This window comes from Coccomyxa subellipsoidea (genome assembly GCF_000258705.1).
Source record: "Coccomyxa subellipsoidea C-169, whole genome shotgun sequence".
NCBI classification, from domain to species: Eukaryota; Viridiplantae; Chlorophyta; class Trebouxiophyceae; family Coccomyxaceae; genus Coccomyxa; species Coccomyxa subellipsoidea.
This window is the reverse complement of record NW_005178039.1, coordinates 2644443-2663366: the sequence shown is the minus strand read 5'-3', so window position 1 is coordinate 2663366 and position 18924 is coordinate 2644443. Positions and strand designations below refer to the sequence as shown.

Sequence of the window (18924 nt, the reverse complement as noted above, 5' to 3'; positions counted from 1 at the left end):
TAGACGGGATGCAGAAAAAAAAGTATGTGCCAGAGATAAGAACCTGTCAGAAGGTAGTGATGCACAAAAAACTCCATACATCACTGATCACTGGCACACCAAACACTGCCAGGATAGAAATGAGAACATGAATGATCAATGTAAAAAATTATATCGGCCACACAACTTTAGTCTGACTTGCAGTCACACCTTTTCAGTTAGTAGGGCCTCTTGATCCGGCCCCGGAATCGAACTGCTGGGCCCTGCGCCATACTGGCTGGAGGTTGAAGCATTTTCCGGCGGCGGTGGCGCGCTCCCAGGAGGGAACGAGCCCCACGGCTCACCAGACATCCTGGAGTGCCACCAGCAGTCGCGGTTTTGTTCTGCTTCCTTCCCAAATGGATTGTAGAACGTGCGTCACCACGATTCTGGATATTCTGCACGCAGTCGTCAGCCTCCCTCCCTCGCCAACCAGGAGGCACAACACTTCTGAAAACAGAGCGGCCACATCGCTGGGTTGTCCTGTATTATTATTATGACACCATTACTAATGCACACGTGCGCCGAGATGACTACAACACACCATCCTTGGACCAATGGTTGATGCCTTGATTTCATGGACGGTCGCTCTGCGACGACGGTCTACATCAATCCTGGACATTTTGCTACAATCTTGCTCATCCGCTGTGTCCGGTGACTTGCCTGTGTGAGAACTGCTGTATGGACCTTGATGACCTTCAACTGGAGCGATCTGGTTGATTTTCGCAAGCACGGGGTGTCAAAAGGAATCGATGTTGCCATTTGTATGCTTGTAGCTTTTATTGGTACAGCAGGTAGGACTGGTTCAATCAGCGCTTGAGAATCATATGAACACTTGTGCCAGAGTGTGTGCTCCCCTGGTCAGAGCATTTTCTATTCTAGCACTACCACGGTTGAAGCACACCCATGCTCCCAACCGATCCGCAGGATCAGCATATTTGGTCGCCCAGAGTGTTCTGAATCATCATTCTAGAGGTAATAATATGGAAGAGGCCTGAGCGTCTTGGCCACACTTTACGGGCTTCAAAGAGCAGTCTTGCTCACAGAATGTGTGCTGCTTGCAGCCAGTAATACCAGGCTCTTCAGCCACAGCACCACCATGGCCACCAGCGAAGGAACCACAGGCGCTGTGGTTGTGTATGTAACCGTCCCCAGTCAGGAGGTTGCTGAAAAGTTGGCAGCTTTGCTTGTCAATCCGGACCACCGCCTTGCGGCATGTGTCAACATAGTTCCAGGTACAGCATCATGGCACCTGTCACTGGGTGTACATTCCCAGCGTGCATGCCCTGAGAAGAAGCAAATTGAAATACTGTCACAGACAGTCAGCTCTCGAAATGTTGCATATCAAAATGGTGCATTTGCAGGGCTCACTTCTATATATTGGTGGGAAGGGAAGGTGAACAAGGATGCGGAGCTGCTGCTGATGATCAAGACGCAGACACACCTTGTCCCGAAGCTCACGGAGGTTGTCAAGAGCAATCATCCCTATGATGAATGCGAAGTGATCAGCCTGCCAATCACAGGAGGCAGCTCCTCCTATATCAAGTGGATCCATGACAGCACCAGCGCATGATACTAGGATCCTGGTACAAGATCTCTAGAGCAGAAAACAGATCAGTAGCTACTTGAAACTTGTTGCAACTTAAGGTTGATCCCTGTCTTGTGCAAGGGGACCTTCACAACAGTGGAATTGTTTTGCAAACGCCAAAAAGGATGGAAGGGGAGCCTCGCAGTTTAAACATAGGGACGGACAGAATACCTTGTTTGCAACGGTAAATTGCAAGTTCACTGAATAGCTCTACACACCGCAGGACTTCAATTCATGGACAAATGTTTAATTGTACCAGCTCAAGAGGCATCACATCAGATCAGATGGCCTCACTGAAGCACTCATCTATTTGTCAATACAAGGACATCAGTCTCGGGTGGCGATGTCAGAGGAAATTTACAATACTTGGTGAAATTCCATTGTTGTACACTCCATTGCAGGGTTACCAAATGCTCAATCTTCGATTGCTCATTGCAAGCACGAGGAGATTTGGATTCTTGGACAGATGCTCGGCGGGATCTCCAGGAAGCAACCTAGGACAGGAGATGACACAGCACAATGCTGTCAAGTGGCGTCACCCACAAGAGTATTCATGCAAACCTCTGCCTCTACCCTCCATCCCTTTCAAAAGCACCCATCAGGGGTATCGCAGACGGGGTACACCCTGCCTGACTTCATTTCTAACATTGAGACGCAAAACTAACAAGCTTGCAAGTTTAGGGTCCTTCCCCACTAGACAGACAGTCTCCTGCATGCTCTTCCCAGGCTGTTTCAAGCTGGGATACACAGCCACAGTAATTCTCAGGAAGCCAAAAATCACCAGAGATCTGAATGGCCAGTTGAAGAGCTTTAGCAACTTTCATGGCCTTGTCAAACAAGTAGCAACAAGATTGTTACCTGCGTAGCTCCCCCATGATAACTTCCACGTCCTCAAACAGGAACAATGGTTGCTGCTCCACAAGGCTGACCACGTCCGCGCCAGGCAGGCTATCGTGCAATCGTTTCAGGTTGCCCTCAATGAGATCAAACTCCTCATCAAGGAGCATTGACGGCCTGCAACAGTGTCACAATTCTAGGCAACATGCAAGCGGCTCACACAAAGCTGTGATTACCAGTGGTACTTATAACCTCTGGATGATGAGGTCCTCACCTTCTTCCCACCATATCCAGAACATTGCTTTCTGGAAATATTTCTCTGAGCTTCACAAGCTTCATGGCAAGAGCAGGAATATCCTCTGCCAATCTCTGAGCAACCTGTCTATTGAGTTTCAACTGCTCAGCTAGGTCTGGCAAAAGAGTTTTGAGTTCCTGCAATCAAGTAGAATGGTATCGTCAGATAATTCACCGAGGATCCAAAACATTCGTGACATATTTCTGCTGGTACATGGGCGTCTTCACACACCTCGCTTTGGCTGTCTAGGCTCTGGGGTTGATCTATGATATCTTCAAGATCAGAGCCGTGATCGCGGTCAGGCTTTATCGTCCTGCCCATCAAAGTCCAAGGAACATTGCTATTTGATGCGTCTGTTTTCCTGCTGCCAGATTCACTGCTGCTTGTCATGTTTTGCGATCGGCAGATGGTTTGCCTGGCTTGTCTTGGACACTGGAAGAATCTCAGAGATGTCAATTGCGTACAGATTGCTTTCATAGTGGTGCTTTGGCCAGAACCGACGCTTATGTCCATCCTTGACATCTTCAACCGTCACAGCATTGCAGCGACGGTGCTTGTATCTTGCTTGCGAAGTCGCGCTCGTGCCAGTCACGTGGGAAGTGTTGCATGCAAGCCCAGCATTGCTAGGTAGTGGATAAGTGATGGATTGACAGACGCAAACTTTGTGCATGCATCCATGTGCCAGCAATGTGGGCTTCTCAGACATCTGATAGAACCCACTGCTGCAGCTGCAGCCTGTCATCATGACAGTGTCATGACCACACCACTGCTGGCAAGCCAGTCTCAGGTCGTGCCCATCCGATGTGAGTCAGGGGGTCCTGGAGATGGGCAATGATTGCTTAAAAATCATCGTCTAGAAGGATGTGAACATCAATGTGAAGTAATTCCAGAGTACAGATACCATTTAGCGACAGAAAACATCCCAAGTCTTACGTAAGTATACAAGAACACAGGCGAGCACACATTCTTGCTTCAAGTTGTCCTTCAGGGCCTGTCAGATTGCTGCTGGACAGCGTCTGAAGTTCATTTGGAGCTGAACGCCCGCATGGGCGTCACGCTTGCTGTTGCTGTCCTGCTGTCCGCCGCTGCCACCATGAGCGGCTGGTTTCCTTGACAGACCCCAGGTACTTTGGTGGGCCATTCTCTTGCCGCTGCCATACTTCTTTGTCGTTCAAAATCTCAAGCACCTGCAAGACACATCAAATGTTTCTTGAAGCATTCGTGGGAATCTGTGGACAACAACATGCAGTCATCCTTAATCGTCTTATCAGCCAGCATGTGAAGAGAACAAGCCAGGATGACAGAGTCAAACCTGCGGCTCGCCATCGCCGCAGCCCTTGGAGAGTCCCACATCGATGCGGAATACCCGGTCTTCACATGCGCTGTTGATGCCCGCGTCCTGTGTCAAGTTCGGACATCATTCCTCTTTACCCCTCAAGACAGGTCCCTAGCTCAGTGCAGACAGCTAATAGGTATCGAGGTATCGAGAGAGACCACAGATGGAACTGCCAGCTGTACCTCCATCTGGAGCGATAGTCAGGCTAGATGCAAGCATGATCACAATGCAGGTGGCCGGTCTGCAAGGATTGAAGCTGCGATTTACCTGGATTGTGTGGCCCACAACCATGCGCTCGGCGCCCGGCAGCCTCCCCAGCACCTGCTCCAGCGCCGCGCAGTCGCACCGCTGGCTGTCCTCTGCACACATCACACACAATACTTCACTGCACATGTTGTGAGACTGCTTAACTCGCCTTCCTTCTTCAGGGTGCCAGGCACATCCTGTGTGAGCAGTACTCTGCTGGGGCGTCCAGCATAGGAAAGGACAAGGAAGGGCGCGCCTGCAGAGTATTCCCGGGCCCAGACGATGGCCTGCCGGCCGGTGAGGAAGGAGGGCATGCGCAAGGCTTCTCCGCGCATCCAGGCGCGCGTCTCCTGGTTGATGCGCTCGAGACCCAGCTCGGCATGCTGCGGCAGCACGCCGCCGTGCACAAACACAGTGGAGCCGATCTGCAGCGCTATGGGATGATCCGCTAGAAACCGAGCAGTCACAGCACCTGCGCTGCAGTGAAGTGCTTCTGAGAAGCCAATACCAGGTGCAAAATGACTACGGTAGTGCCATACATCTCTTCTGACAGGCACAGGCAAGGAAATGTTGACAGGGATGGAGTAGATGACATCGCACCTCCGGGAGACAGAGCTGTTCTCCTTGCAGCAGCGGCTGATGTGTTGTCCAAGGAGGACAGCGGCGGCGGGACGCTCGGTAGCCCAGAGTGCTGACCGCCCCCAATGCTGCACCCGCACTTTGCCTGCATGGAAGACACCCCCAGCATGTTGTTTCGAACAGCAACAAGCTACGACTCAAATGATAGATATTGCCCAAAGTGGTTGTCAGACACTTGATGCGCTGACTTGAATGTCCCACCTTGAGAGCAGAGCCCCAGCTCTGCATGAGCTGCCACTGATAGAAGTCGGCCAGGCCCGGCAGCGTGGCGTAGTTGAACCGCCCGGCCACGTTCATGGTCTCATGATTGCCGTTCAGGATGTGCAGCTTGCCCCCGGCCCTCTCAGCCTCCCGCTCCAACCTCTCGAGAAAATACAGGATCCGCACCTCATCATTGCCACGATCCAATTGGTCCCCGACCTGGCATGCAAGGCACAACAATCTCAGGAGCCCTGATGGAAATATTGTATGCTGATGGTGTCAGGATAGATGGGAGAGGATTGCAACCTGGACAGCAGTGGTGGTGCCGCCTATCCACCTGTCATTCGCGTCTGTGAGCCCACCGAGCCTGAACGCGCGGCGAGCCTTCTTCAGATCTCCGTGCAGATCACCTATGGCCACCAAGCGAGGGACAGCTGGCAGAAACGTAGGCTGCCTTGTCACCTGCAGTCAATTCAAGGGCGGTCACACGTTTGGCAGTCAGACATATGCTGCAACAGCAGCACTCATGATGCGCCTGTCTGGCGACTCATTGGCAAGGCAAGGGGCCATGATTGCGCTGTACTGCCCTGCAGTTCTCACCTGCTCAGCATTTCGAGAGGCAACGACTGGCCCGCCTGCCAGAACAGTGTCAACAAAGCAGTCCACAAAGTCTGTCCAGACCTGCACAATAAAAGACACTCTATCTAGCAAATGTAAATGTCAAATACGTTGGTCTATCAAACAAAGTCCATCGCTGAATCGAAATGATCTGCTAGAGAATCATGCTACCTTTGGGAATTCTTCTGTGCAGAATTTTGAGTTCCTGCTCCCAAACCAGTTTCTGTAGAAATCGAGCATAATACAACTTGAACTCTGTATTTTGCACTATGTACAATGTGCCAAAGTCTTGCTAGCTGACCACTGTGGCAGTCCCCAGGTGAAACAATTTGGCTAGAAGTTAAATCACCGACGGCTTGCAATGGAACAGCAGATCAGATTCAGATCAGATTCCAATTTCAAAGTATTGAATGATACAACGCATGTCCTCGTGCATTCGTCCAATCTGCAATTCTGGCGGTCCTGATTCCTTAAGTCCTTTCCAGGTCAGCTGACACCTGGCACTTACGTGTAATTTAAACCCCGTTCATGACCTTGTCATGTATAATTCCTGTCCTGAATCACATTTGGGTTTGGCCCAAATGACTCACACATGCATGCCTGATATCTATAGGCGCTCTGCTTGTGGCATTCCCGGGCCCAACGTGCACATGTGATCATGATAGAGATAATTCCTCACTGAGTCGGTGACACAGTGATACCCAAACCTGTACAGCAATCATGCAAGACCCTCTTGAGCCTTACTAATCTGCAGACTGGCAAGCCCAGCAGACGATACGTGCACTGGCCATCGCACCACATTGTACCCTGCCAGTGTGTGATATCTCTGATATTTCCAGGAAGTGCTGGTAATCAAATAACACCGATTTAGACGGTACACTGGCCAGGGGCTTTAATTCCACAGTTGAACAGGAGCCTAGATAGGCTTGCATCCCAGACCTGCATCAAAGCAAGGTTGATGCAAAGAGTACATGTCAGCAGTGCATAAGCAGTGCTGCATGTGCATGAAGTAATGTCTACAGTAATCACTATGTTACACAGTGGCAGGACTAGGTTGAGTGCACAGAACTACTGCAATGCTGAAAGCGCTGGCTCGCAAGCACGTTCCCCAAGAAGAGGTACTACCTTGCATGACCACATATATTCGTGAGAGCCCCACACTCTAGCATACAAAGATATGTCGCCATCGTCAAGTCTGTCATTAGGCTGCTGCCTCATGTTAGTTTACTATCCTCTCATCACGTTGCGACACAAAATTGATGATCAAACTGAACTGGCCACAAAAGTCTCAAAATCCTCAGACGAAGAATTTGTAGTCTTGCTGGACACGCACTGCTGTCTCAGGCAGATAGCTACCACATGCAATGCCATCAAAACATCCAACGCCTTGGACCCAGGCGGGCTTGTCAACGTGATATTGACCCCAAAATTATCAACTGCACTCCTGGTACCATGCATCCCTTGCAGCTCTCCCACACTCACAAAGCTCGCAACGCTCCAAGTTTCTTGAAGATGCCAGTGGCTGTTGCCAGCAGTTTTTCACCCCCTTCTGGCTGTACCTGCACCACATGCTTCTTGTTCACAGAACCGCAAGGGCAGCGCAGCCTGATGCCCACAATATACGGTACACTGAATTATTCACATGCAGGGCATCATTGCTTACACGTCAAGCACTTTTGGAGCAGGTCACGGAGCAGCTCATGAGAGTATCACCTGGTGCAGGGAAATGTCGACATGCACGCTAGGTTTGCCGCTTCCCACTTTCTCGACATGATCCTTCACTTTCACAATCTTGCTCCGCACAATGAGGTCTTCATTTGGAGGTGTCGGCTCCCTGTAGTTGATCTGGCAGTATGCAACAAGCAGTCAGATCAGACCAGCAATGTACGATTAATTTTGATCAATGATAGAGTATTCACACCTGATCCCACTTACAGAAATAGCACTTCTCTGGGAACTTTTGCATTTTGAAGCAGTACCAGGAGTTCGGATGTCAGCGTAAGGGGTGGCCGTGGCAAGCCAGAGCGATCCATGAGGGCAATTGCGGCTGTCCAGTTCCCATGGCAGTCGAATAGAGCGCTAATGATGCCACCATTGATAATTCCTGGGAACGCTTGATACTTGCTCTTCAGGCGGGTGGTTGCCTCAAGGCCTCCGGCTACGCGAAAGCTCTTCAATCCCAAGCCATCCTGAGCTGAGGGACCTGAATGTGAAGACGTTGCAGTCAATTTACACAGGCCGAATTGCTGTCCAGGCAAGTGTTCAAAATTTCAATTCTTTTACAGGTCTCTGTCACAGCACAGAGAAAACTTCGGAGGGCTAAAGCACAGAAAAGGTCCGGAAAATTCACCGCATCCAAAGCATACACTGTCTGGTGTGTAAGCAGCCTGCACTGACAACTCATCCCCCTCTACAGCCATGCCGGCCTTGGTGAATGCAGGATGGAGCCTGCAAGCACCATTTGTTTCAGTGAACCAGAGATAGCTGTCTCTTCTACTCGGGAGAATGACTCAAATCCAAAAAGATTTCTGGATCAACCCGATCTTGCTCACTGCTCGCAGTATTCGCAAGTAAACATGGAAGGTGATCTCACTTGCTGTTGCAAGGGTTTACTGCTACTCCCTGTTCGCTGAGCCACTTCCATTGTCGCCCCTCTTCACTACCGAAATACCTCCGTCCCAATACTTCTTCAGCAGCCCGACGAAGTCCAGGCAATTTCGTCCTTAAAGCAGAGGGTCTCAGCATGAGAAAGGATGTCAAGCTATATCCCAAAGCCCAGGTCCATTGATCATGTGTAGATGGGACACCCACTCTTCACAAGAACCGTTCAAATACAGAAGTGCACGACGTATTGAAGCTCAAATGGTTTCAGTTTTCAGCCATCAGGAGAGATCGAGTTTGGAGGAAACCCACGTAGGTTTGGCAGCTCAGCTTCTCCTAGCTTCCCAGTTTTGAATGTGAATTTGAATCATGACTTTTTGATCAACTTCCCCCGAGTGTGTAACACTTACCCTGATTGGCCGTACAATGCAGTATCCACATGTTTCGGTTCTGCATATTATTTAGCTGCAGCAACGCTGTTACATGTTGTCCATGCCACTGGCGGCATTGGCCATGGGGCCCGGGGAATACCGGGGTGATAACGGCTCATAAGGTCCGGGTCCCTCGGGGACCTCTTCAACATCAAGTAGCAAGACACCCACACAACATCAAAACTTAGCCAAAAGGACTCTACCAAGAAGCTTGTTCAAGCTCAACACGCATGCATTCACGCCAGATATTATCAGCCTTTGGCCTTCTGCTTCTTTATCTTCTTTAGAGCGCCCGCCTTCCCTGCACTCTGCTTCTGGAGAGCAGCCTTTCCGGTTGCCGGTAGCGTGGAAGCACCCTCAAATTTCTGGGCAATCTTCTTCTTTCCTGCCTTGCCGAGCGCTTGCTTTGGCTGCTGTGCGATGCCATTGGAAGCCGCGCTCTGATTGTGGCGCTCCTCTGCGCCACTTTGTGAGCCTGCCCGGCTGCTCGGAGCCGCCTGGGCTGCTGCTGCGCGCTCCAACTCCAGTTCGCGCTTTGCAGCTTTCAGTATCCTGGACTCGCGCCGCTTCTTTGGCGCCGGAGCTGCCACTGCCACTGCTTCTGCAACATGATGCACTGTGTCAGGGGCATGGACGGAACCATCATGGCCCAGAGAAAGTTGTCCTACAGTAAATTTTATCGCTAGTAGAATGAACATTTCAACAAGTCTTGAGCGTCACAAGCAGAGGAGGCAGACCTTCAAGCGCGGGAGCAGAACGCTTGCTCCCCGCATTCCTGGCGGCCTTTGCTGCTGCAGCCTTGCTGGCTGCCTTCTCCGCAGCATCAATCTCCTCCTGCTCTGCATCCTCCACAGGCACGCCCTCCTCCTCGCTGTCTGAGGCCTCCCCATCCTTGCCTTCCCCACGCGAGTCCTTTGGCCCGTTCGCCACCTTCTTCAGCTTGCAGACGAAGAAGCCTACAACAGATGACCGCCTCGTCACAAATGCACACACCTTTTAACACCTAAAATTTCCCATAGCAACCAGTAACATGCAAGTGCTTATACGAGTCTATAACCCAAACACTGAAAAAGGAAAAGGAGCTGCATCGCACCGTCCAGATTGTGCACATGGGGGTAGAAGCGGCGGGACTCGGCGAGTGAGGGGTGGAAGCGGAACTCCCGGTACCTCATGTACCCCGGCCGCCCAAAGTCGAGCCCTGTGGGCACCACCTTGACATGGCGCTTGCGCAGCACGTAGTTGACCACGTTCTCATTCTCCTCCACCTGTGCATTCATCAGTAAGGCTGTGTCAAGACATGCATCAGACCAAGCAGTTCAAGATCAGCAGGCTTTGAAGGCAGGGCGGAGAAATGAGGGCAACAAACGTCCTGTCTGCTCAGGTATGAAGATGGAAGAGAAAGATGCTGACCATAATGGAGCAGGTGGAGTAGACGATGTAGCCGCCGGTCTTGGAGCCGGCATCCACAAGGTCGATGGCAGCCAGCAGCAGCTGCTTCTGCAGGTGCGCGCACTTCCAAATCTCCGCCTGGGACTTGTTTGCCTGCACCATACACTTCCAACATGACCACCCCATACGAGAGCGAGCACCAAAGAAACCAACATTCCACGGGATACTCCCACAATTGCATCATGCACAGCCACAGTTCTAGTAGCACTGTGGCTGTGGTGCTAAACCTATTTTGTGGTGCTACTACCTATTTTGACGACTGCCGTCCTGGCAAACCTATTTTGAACACTCCCAAATCCCCCTCAGAGATGCGTTGTGGGGAGAACAGGTGCAATGACACCCACCTTCACAGTGGGGTCCTTGGAGACGACGCCAGTGCCGGAGCAGGGGGCGTCCAGCAGGGCTCGGTCGACGCTGTTGGTGCCCATCATCTTGGGCAGGTCGCGGCCGTCGTAGTTGGACACGATGGTGTTTGTGACGCCCATGCGCTGCAGGTTGCCCTGGATGGACTTGAGGCGCAGCGGGTTGACCTCGTTGGCGAACACGATGCCGCTGTTGCGCATCAGCGCAGCAATGTATGTGGTCTTGCCACCTGGGCACCAGTATAGGGCACAACATCAGCACTAAGGTCTGCAGCCCATTCTGCTCCTCCCTAATTCGTCTTCAAGCAGAGTCCTCTGCCTCCTCAGCACAAGATTGGAAGAGAAAGCATCTTCAGGGCTTGACATTAAAGCTCTTGATTGGCCCTTCACATTTGAAACAAGCTCGATATCACGGCTGTCCGTGCATGCATTGCTGTCATGCATGCAAGAAACCAGGGTGCACTATAAGTCCTGACAGCGCTGATTACCTGGTGCGGCGGCCATGTCGAGGACCTGCTCGCCCTCCTGAGGGGCCAGGGCCATGACTGGCAGGAAGGAGGAGGCGCCCTGCAGCATGTAGTGTCCCGCCATGTACTCCGGCGTTGCACCCACGGGCACATTGCTCTCGTACACCACCAGGCCCACCTGCAAAATTCCACATCCAAAACCTCAGCTATTGGTTTTCTGCCCATTTCCATTTTTCTTGAGAGGTGCAACATCAAAAGCGCCCCAAATCATTTCATGATACCGCCACACATTTCGCATGAGGTGACAACAGTTCCATGCGCCGTGACCAGCTCCCGTACAAGCATGGCTAAGAGGAAGACTCACAGGCATAGAGAGATTGAAAACATTGGTTCATGATGATTAGGAGAGCTTCGGTGCAGCAGCAACAGGAAAGGTGGTGCGCAGTAGCAACGGGTGCCGGGAAGGGGCACCTTGGACCATTTGCCGATGGGGTCCAGGTTGACGCCGCGGTTGATGAGGGCGGCGGCCAGCTCGCGGCGGCGCGTCTTGAGGGTGTTGGTGCGCAGCGTGATGGGCCGCCTGCCCTCGTTGGCCTCCACCAGCTCCAGGGCCTCCGCCACGCTGAACATGCCCAGCAGCGTCTCCAGCATGAACCGGTTGTACCCATAGTACTCCTCCAGGTCCTTCTTCAGCTGCGCGTTCAATACCAAAACCATGCATTTGACACGACTCCAGGTCTCTGGGCATAGCTTTCTGTACTTACACAGCCAACAGAGATCCAGTAAGCCGAGAAGTTTGCCGGATTATACCATGTGCAATGCCGCTTGAAATCGCATTGCACATATGCAGATACGCTTTGAGACTCAAAGTGCGCAGCGCGGATGAGGTGAGTCATTAGTACTGGAGACTTCAGCCAGACAAAATAAAAGCACACCTGCTCCATGTACTCGGAGCGGGAGCGGCCCTCCTCGCGCAGGTCCTGGAACTTGTCCAGAACGCGCGCGACCTCCTTTATCCGCCGCAGCACTGCGCTCAGGTCCAGGGGCCCCGCCTCCTCGTCTGCGCCGGGCAGGATGGATGGCCCCGCCTCAATCTCCTGCTGGATGTTGGTCTGAATGTCCCCCGCTCCCATCTCCCGCCCCTCTGCCTCCGCCTCCCGTTCTCTCCTCGCCCTGTAGCCACGGTCACCCGAAGTTCAAGCAAATTTATACTGCTCTTTCCTCCTCAGCATAGCGCAGGAATGTCCTTGGCGATCACAACAGGGGCTCCTAGATATAGTACCCACCGATCACCATGGAAACAGGGGCTTGAAACATGTGAAGTGAGCAGTGAGCACCTGTCCTCATCCAATCTTCTCGCCTTCTTCTCGATGTCCAGCATCTCATCATCGCTCTCCTCATCGCTGTCCATCATTCCTTGGCCTTCCCCATCTTCACTGCTCTCCTCTTCATCCTCCTCGTCGTCATCTGAACCAGAGCTTGCTTCCTGGTCTGCAGCTCTGCCAGATCCTGCAAGCTACAGATATGAGATCATCCATTTCTATCAGGTGCCCTCCAGCTGCTGAACTTGACTATCCCCATTTGCTGTTAAGCAGGGCTCAAGAAACAGGAAGAAGGGCACACCTTTCTTGAAGATCTGATCCGACTCGTCTTCGTCGCTCCAGAGCTCCTCCTTGAGGCTGGCTACGTCCCCGTCATCCTCCTCTTCCTCAGAGCTCTCCTCCTGTGCCTCTGAGCTGTCCCCCTCATCCTCAGGCCCCTCAGCGGGCTCATCATCTCCAAACTCATCATCCATAAGACCTGCAAGATCAGCTGATCAAACTTTGCTTCCGTGATTGACACAGTCAGTGACTTACATTCAAGACAAAAATCGTTTTAGAGCAGGGGACATGCAGACATCAAGGCAGAGCAAGCGCCAGAAGCAACTTTACAGCTCCTATTTTACTACTGAATGCAAAGGCGTACCACTGTCACTGTCTTCTGGGTCCAGGTCGTCTGACTCGACTTCCTCTGCTTCTTGCTTGGTGACCTTGGGTGTCAGCCATCGCTTGTTGCTATCTGTAAACCCTGGCGTAGTCTTGGCTTTCTTGCTCGTCTGTGATGGCACGACACCAGAATTGTGAATGCCGGCTCTTTGTCTCAACAGCAACTTGTACTAATGACAAATTGCTGGAATTTAGAACACACAAAGCACGATAAACTTGCGCCAGTCCAAAAGAATTCACCTTTGCCAGTTGAGCCGCAGGAGCAGATCGCATCGCTTCTTGTTTCCTGCACGTGACACATTCATCTTACAAAAACAGATGACACCGCCATTTCTAAAAAGTAACTTAGAATATAGAATGCGGCAGTCAAGCAACTAAAAGCGCTTGCAACAACTTGGTAATACCTGGTCTTCTTCTGCCTGTCACTGCTGGCAGTCACTTGTGCCTTCTTGTCCTTTTTTGCCATCTTGACAAAGAGACTATTCCTTTCTTTGAATACCAAAGATCGCCCGCGTCAAACAAAGTGAACGATCTAGGCCGCCTATTCGGAAGACTCCGAGACCGTCTACTGGCGTTCCCTCGGCAAATTTTGCCTTGATCAATTTATCACACAGGTGGCTCAATTTATCAGACTCTCATTAGGACGCGTAAACACTGATCTAGATACAGTGAACATCTAATCAGCCTTGTTGGCTGGCATGATGTAATGTTTCTCTCTCTCTCTCAATTTCTCGATGAGAGAAAGAGGAATGAATCGATTCCACAGTGCCAACTTCTCGAGAATGCAAACCTCTTGCGAGCGGTTTAGATCACAATGCTCACACCATGCATGCGCAGAGCGGTGAATGCTAGCCGCCAAGCGCCCAGCTCCCCCGGCCGGCAGGCGCGGGGCATGCGCATGCCGAGTGCATGCGGCCGCCGTGATGATCACGGTCATGGTGTGGTCCATGGCCACCTTTGATAAACAGTTCCTTCATCAAGGTGTATGCCATGTTGCACGCCATAATGGCATGGCAATATAGCTGCAAATGCTATCTTGCAAGGGCACTGTCATTGGCAATTTTGTATGACCGGATATTAATATATTCCACCGTGGACTCCACGCATCCTGTCAGATGGAGCGTAAGTATTGAGGGAACACCCAGAGATGACATGTATTCAATCTTGTCACAGCAATGGGGTTTGTGAGCGGGGTCCTTCCTGAAATAAAATGTTACATTGGTTGCTAGCTTGCTGCATGCAGCTACAAAACGGCATATACAAAATGGAGAATTACAATGCAATACACGTCTACAAGCTGCTCTGCACGAGATGTGCACCGCCAAATGCCCGCAATAGTCACACAATATAAATCATCATAGGACCGTCACATGACAGGTACATACGGCACCAAAAACAGCACATTGAGCAAAAAGAGTGGGCAGAACCAGTATTTCACTTGGAAGCCACAAGGAAGACAATTGGTGCACTGGCTCAAGCAAGCCGGCATCACATCATACAACTCGGCATATACAAACATGAGAAAAGACAAAATGGTCGGGTAGCCACTTCTGCAGCATAGCAGCAGACTGCCCCAAGGAGATCTGAGAGGACATCAGGAAGCTCTCTTCACTCTGTTTTTACATGATTGGCTTCGATCCATGCCCCTGCATACTCTGGCGGAGATCCTGCCAACTGCTCTGGATGCCCCTCACTCACTTCATCCTCCACACCTCCATACTCAAAACTGTCCGCCTCTTCACCCCGGAGAACCAGGCCTGGCTGCTGCGGCACAGCGGCAGGACTCTGCTGTGCACCGCTCTCAGTGCTGGCCTGCCCGACCAGAATGTGGAGGAGTATAGTGCACCACAGCAGGGGGACTCGACATGCTGAGTGGCAACGCACTTTGAAAGCCTGCCAATTCCTCGACACTCGGAGGCCCAAGGTCAGCCTGCAGCCAGGTAACACTTGCTTGAGCCCGCATTTATTGCACGTGTGTTTTCTGCTGCAGATATCATGTGACCAGGAACACTGTGGCTACTGAAGATTTTGAATAGGTCAACGGTGAGGGAAGGAGAGGCACCTGTGGCGCGCAATGTCTGTGCAGATCTGTGTGAAGAATCTGATGAAGGTCTGCAGAGCCCTGAAGGTCTTCAGGGATGACACGCGCACAACTTCAATTGCATCTGCTTGCACAAGGTACCACCACGACGCCTGCACATTCAGCCAGCCAGTTTGCTTCAATTGCTGACTTGGTGGGCTCCCTGGCCTCCATTCGCACCCCTCTGAACTCCTCTAATTCCTTTCCATTCCCATGTGATGCAGCAATGGCATGCCTACACTGCATTCAGCGCCACACATTTGCAGCTTGTTTGCCATGCTCGTGGGAGGAGCTTTGCTCAACATACCTGCTCGCTGACGTTGCGCGTCCCCTGGCTGACTGCGGACATGGCACACCATCCGCTGCGTGTCGCGCTGACCAGCGCCAGCACAGCGGCCCACAGAATCCTCATGCTGCCCCAGGCCCACTGCAGCGCCGCACCCACCATGGAGAACGGGCCCAACACCACCAGCTTCACCAGCTGCATCCCACACACATGGCAGTGAGACTTCCACATCAGGCAAAGCTGCAGGTATCTTATGCACGTCAGCTATTTAAAAAGGGCATTGCTGGTGGTTGTCGCCTCAACAACATCCAGAAATCGTGTGAGCCAGGGTTGTCAGAAATTGGAATTCTGAAAGGGGTATTTGTAAGAGGCAACACACCCGGAAGATGGGCATGACGAGCTCGAGGATGACCTTGAAGAAGCCCAGCAGCGCACGGGCCGGGGGCCCCAGGAAGAAGTACAGCATGTCACACAGGACGGCACCCCATGCGGTCGCTATCATGTGCAAGCTTGACCCGAAGATCTGCAGCGCCTCCCAGGCGGTCTGCAGCGGGGGCCTGCGAATAATGCACAATAGGCATCATCGACACATTTCATGCCATGCTCGCTGCTACCTAGAAAGCCCCAAGTCCTCGTTGCCACCTTGCATGCATGTATAAGGGCATGGATTCATGATGTAGGTATGGAGCAACAAAGCCATGAAATGAGAACACGCACCCAAGGAAGGACACGAAGGGCTCCAGGCCTGTGCGCAGCAGCGCCCATGCATGGCCCAGCCATCGCAGCAGCTGCATGAAGAGCTGGCTCTTGCCAAAGAGGTAGGCAAAGAGGATGGACAATCGCACTTGCACATGGCTGTCTAGCCAAGCAAAGATGGCAGAGGATGGCAGCGACAGGCTGCTCAACACCTGCATGGACATTTGTTCACGTGTTCATGGGAGCAGACCCACAGAGACCAAACAAAAAAATACTTTTGATACCAACGTAATGAAGGACAGAGGTCAAATACTGCGGGAGTCAAGAGCGGCGTTCTTACCTTGTGAAGGTAGGGCACATTCTTGATGAGGTCGTAGAAGCCCATCACCATGGAGAAGACTGAGATGGCAACAAATAGGCAGTAGCTGACAGTGCGCATCCAGGGTCGGTAAGGCAGCCGGTACAGAGGCATGTAGATGGCCCAGGCTGGCAGCCCGCTCTCATACAGCTTCAGCAACCGCTCATCACCCTGGGCACACAATATGGCAGAACTATTATGGCAGTGACATGCAATATCCTGTAATGCACACTGGGAAGAATTGGGGAGAATCTCTAATCAGGCTCTTTGCACGTATATGGAGATGGGCAGCACCTGGATAGCTGGGCGCAGAATGGTGGGCATGCGGGAGTCTGTGAACTGGAAGGCCACGGAGCGGTAGTCGTAGGCATGGCTCGCCATCGTCCAACAAGATGGAGAGGGCCAAGCGCCGTGCTGGCTCTCATCCCTGCACACATGCACTATGTTCTTTGCTCAAGATCATTACCTGGCTTTCAGCCCAAGAATGCTGTGAAATCGACAAAAACCTAGCTGGCATCCAATTGCATACTTCTACTTGGAAGGTAGCAGCGCACCCTGGAGAAGACCCAAAGAGGCTCCCCCGATTGGTCGGCCGGAAGCTGTACACGCCCGGAGACACAACGTCTCCATAGCTGCTGGTGCTGGCAGCGCCAAATCTGGCCAGGCCCTGCATGGAGCCGTGTCTGATGCCATCCAGGGAGGTGCTGCGCGCATGCTTGGAGCTGGGCTCCGCGCTGTACCAGCTGTCCGGCTGCGGCGTTACCTGGTGCGTGGGAGAGGCTATCTGCAGCTGATACATTGGCCTCCGCCCATTCTGCGCAGGCTGACCCACTGGTCTTCTCCCGAGGTGCCTCTGGGCGGCGTCATACTCCCTGCTGCTCGGCGGAGGCCACTTGATGCGCTGGCGCGGCTCAGACACAGAGCGCTTGCTCTCGGAGCTGCTGTTGCAGGGGTGGTATTCCTGGAAATGCCTGGCTGGCATGCGCTGGGGTGACATGGCGATGCTGCTCATGAGGTCTGCAGAACCCCTGCCTGATGTCCTCGGGGCAGAGAGCCTGCTGGCAGCGACGCCCACAGCAGGTGAAGTGAGCTCGCGCCCCTCCGTTCGCCCAGCGCCAGAGCCAGCATGCGCCCAAGGGCTGAGGGAGGCTTCTGCTCTGCTCCCATCTGTGCCCATGTCTGCCCTCGCCTCCAATCTGCTGTCGGAGTTTGTTGGGAACAGCTGGCCAGCCCGGGCGCGCTCTGGTGTCCGACAGATACCGCCAATGTCTCTGTTACTTGGCGCAGGCGATGTCGGTGCGGCACCACGGAGGGCTCGTGTGATGCCACTCTGATATGACTGCCGAGGCGGGGGCGATCCTGTGGCTGTGCCATTCTCATCCGCATTTGGTCTGGTCTGCCGCCCTGGTTGCGGGCTGGGTCCAGCGTCCTGCCCCATGCCCCATGGTGGGTTTGACGCGCCAGGTGGCCGTGCTGGAGATGCTGTCCTCGCACCGCCACGTGTGCTGCCGTCAGGGCTGCATGGGGCTGTTGTGGGGGCCAGGCTGCTCAGATCTGCAAGGCTCCTGGGCCGGGAAGACACCCCCCACGGAAGCAGGTCGGGCTGCTGCAGCGTAGGGGCTGCCAGAAGGTTCACAGGGCGGTAGAATCTTTTTGCGTCCTCCATCTGCAATCAGCTGACCCGCTTATCAAGTCGCCGAGCTCGTCATTTGTGCTGTACAATTGAGGCATCAGAAAGGTGGACACATACCGTTTGAAACTCCCTTTTTGTGACATGCTTTGCCTCCACAACGACGCGGCCATCTTGACACAGGGGATTGCTGTAGTCTAAGCCGCAAATGCTGCCCCACTCGACCTCAAAGGCCAGGACGAAACCGCTGTCATGGCCCCGGCTGTGGTGGAAAGGTGAGGATCCAGCAAAAGGCATCTGCCGCCACATGCGTTGCAGGCGCTTCCTGTGCCCCTGATACAGAAGAGCAACTCCGTTGAGCAATTTGCTCAATTGTATCCTTGGACTTCCTGGGTGAGGATGATTTTCACGCATGCAGGACAATCAAATTTTGAGCGAGGAATCTGTGAGCATCTTAGGCTGTATCATGGACTCTAATGGGTGAGAAGGTGCATACTTCTTTGGTGGGGTGCCAGAACTTGTGGTCCAGGAAAACGAACTTCTTAGTGGAATTGAGCAGTAACAGCGTCAAAGAACGTTTCTTTGAAACACGTCTCGTTGACCCCCTGCAACCATTGAACAAGATACGGTGTTCAGGTGACGATGTTGCATCTGGTCATGCACCCAGCCTTGTATGCATCCACAGGGTGCCATGCCCCTTTTCACGCTCCTTGAAAATTTCCTTACTCTTCCAAAACCTCATCACGAAAAGATTTATCCTCACCCAATAGATAATGAAGTGAGAGGAAGCTCATGGTCTGC

The 18924-nt window shown here is 52.6% G+C and overlaps 6 protein-coding genes across 6 annotated transcripts; 1 reads left to right on the top strand and 5 right to left on the bottom strand.

The window, feature by feature from the left end:
* Positions 1-603: 603 nt before the first annotated feature.
* On the bottom strand, positions 604-3251 carry COCSUDRAFT_52906 (hypothetical protein; the record flags this gene model as incomplete). The annotated part of the gene is made up of 6 exons (XM_005650020.1): positions 604-812; positions 1083-1253; positions 1383-2100; positions 2465-2620; positions 2718-2875; positions 2970-3251. The coding sequence occupies 4 exons, from the start codon at positions 3249-3251 to the stop codon at positions 2010-2012; spliced, it is 687 nt and encodes a 228-aa protein (XP_005650077.1). The 3' UTR covers positions 604-812; positions 1083-1253; positions 1383-2009.
* Positions 1157-1588, top strand: COCSUDRAFT_83641 (hypothetical protein; the record flags this gene model as incomplete). Its single annotated transcript, XM_005650121.1, has 2 exons — positions 1157-1253; positions 1383-1588. Coding segments are annotated over 2 exons (303 nt in total), but the record flags the coding sequence as incomplete, so codon positions are not given.
* A 793-nt stretch (positions 3252-4044) lies between the features above and the next one.
* On the bottom strand, positions 4045-6018 carry COCSUDRAFT_35854 (Metallo-dependent phosphatase; the record flags this gene model as incomplete). The annotated part of the gene is made up of 6 exons (XM_005650019.1): positions 4045-4137; positions 4342-4431; positions 4563-4842; positions 5198-5379; positions 5467-5622; positions 5950-6018. The coding sequence occupies 6 exons, from the start codon at positions 6016-6018 to the stop codon at positions 4045-4047; spliced, it is 870 nt and encodes a 289-aa protein (XP_005650076.1).
* Positions 6019-9509: 3491 nt separating this feature from the next.
* On the bottom strand, positions 9510-12221 carry COCSUDRAFT_13391 (NOL1/NOP2/sun family putative RNA met; the record flags this gene model as incomplete). Its single annotated transcript, XM_005650018.1, has 7 exons — positions 9510-9766; positions 9904-10075; positions 10221-10352; positions 10604-10851; positions 11110-11266; positions 11560-11781; positions 12024-12221. 7 exons carry the CDS (start codon positions 12219-12221, stop codon positions 9510-9512), a joined length of 1386 nt encoding a protein of 461 aa, XP_005650075.1.
* Positions 12152-13557, bottom strand: COCSUDRAFT_28078 (hypothetical protein; the record flags this gene model as incomplete). Its single annotated transcript, XM_005650017.1, has 6 exons — positions 13478-13557; positions 13314-13359; positions 13054-13183; positions 12712-12888; positions 12426-12597; positions 12152-12261 (listed from the first exon to the last, which is right to left on the bottom strand). Coding segments are annotated over exons 1-6 (696 nt in total), but the record flags the coding sequence as incomplete, so codon positions are not given.
* An 806-nt stretch (positions 13558-14363) lies between these two features.
* Positions 14364-17292, bottom strand: COCSUDRAFT_83640 (hypothetical protein; the record flags this gene model as incomplete). The annotated part of the gene is made up of 8 exons (XM_005650120.1): positions 14364-14375; positions 14772-14885; positions 15461-15634; positions 15819-15996; positions 16157-16347; positions 16476-16664; positions 16788-16920; positions 17048-17292. The coding sequence occupies 8 exons, from the start codon at positions 17290-17292 to the stop codon at positions 14364-14366; spliced, it is 1236 nt and encodes a 411-aa protein (XP_005650177.1).
* Between the last annotated feature and the right edge of the window lie 1632 nt (positions 17293-18924).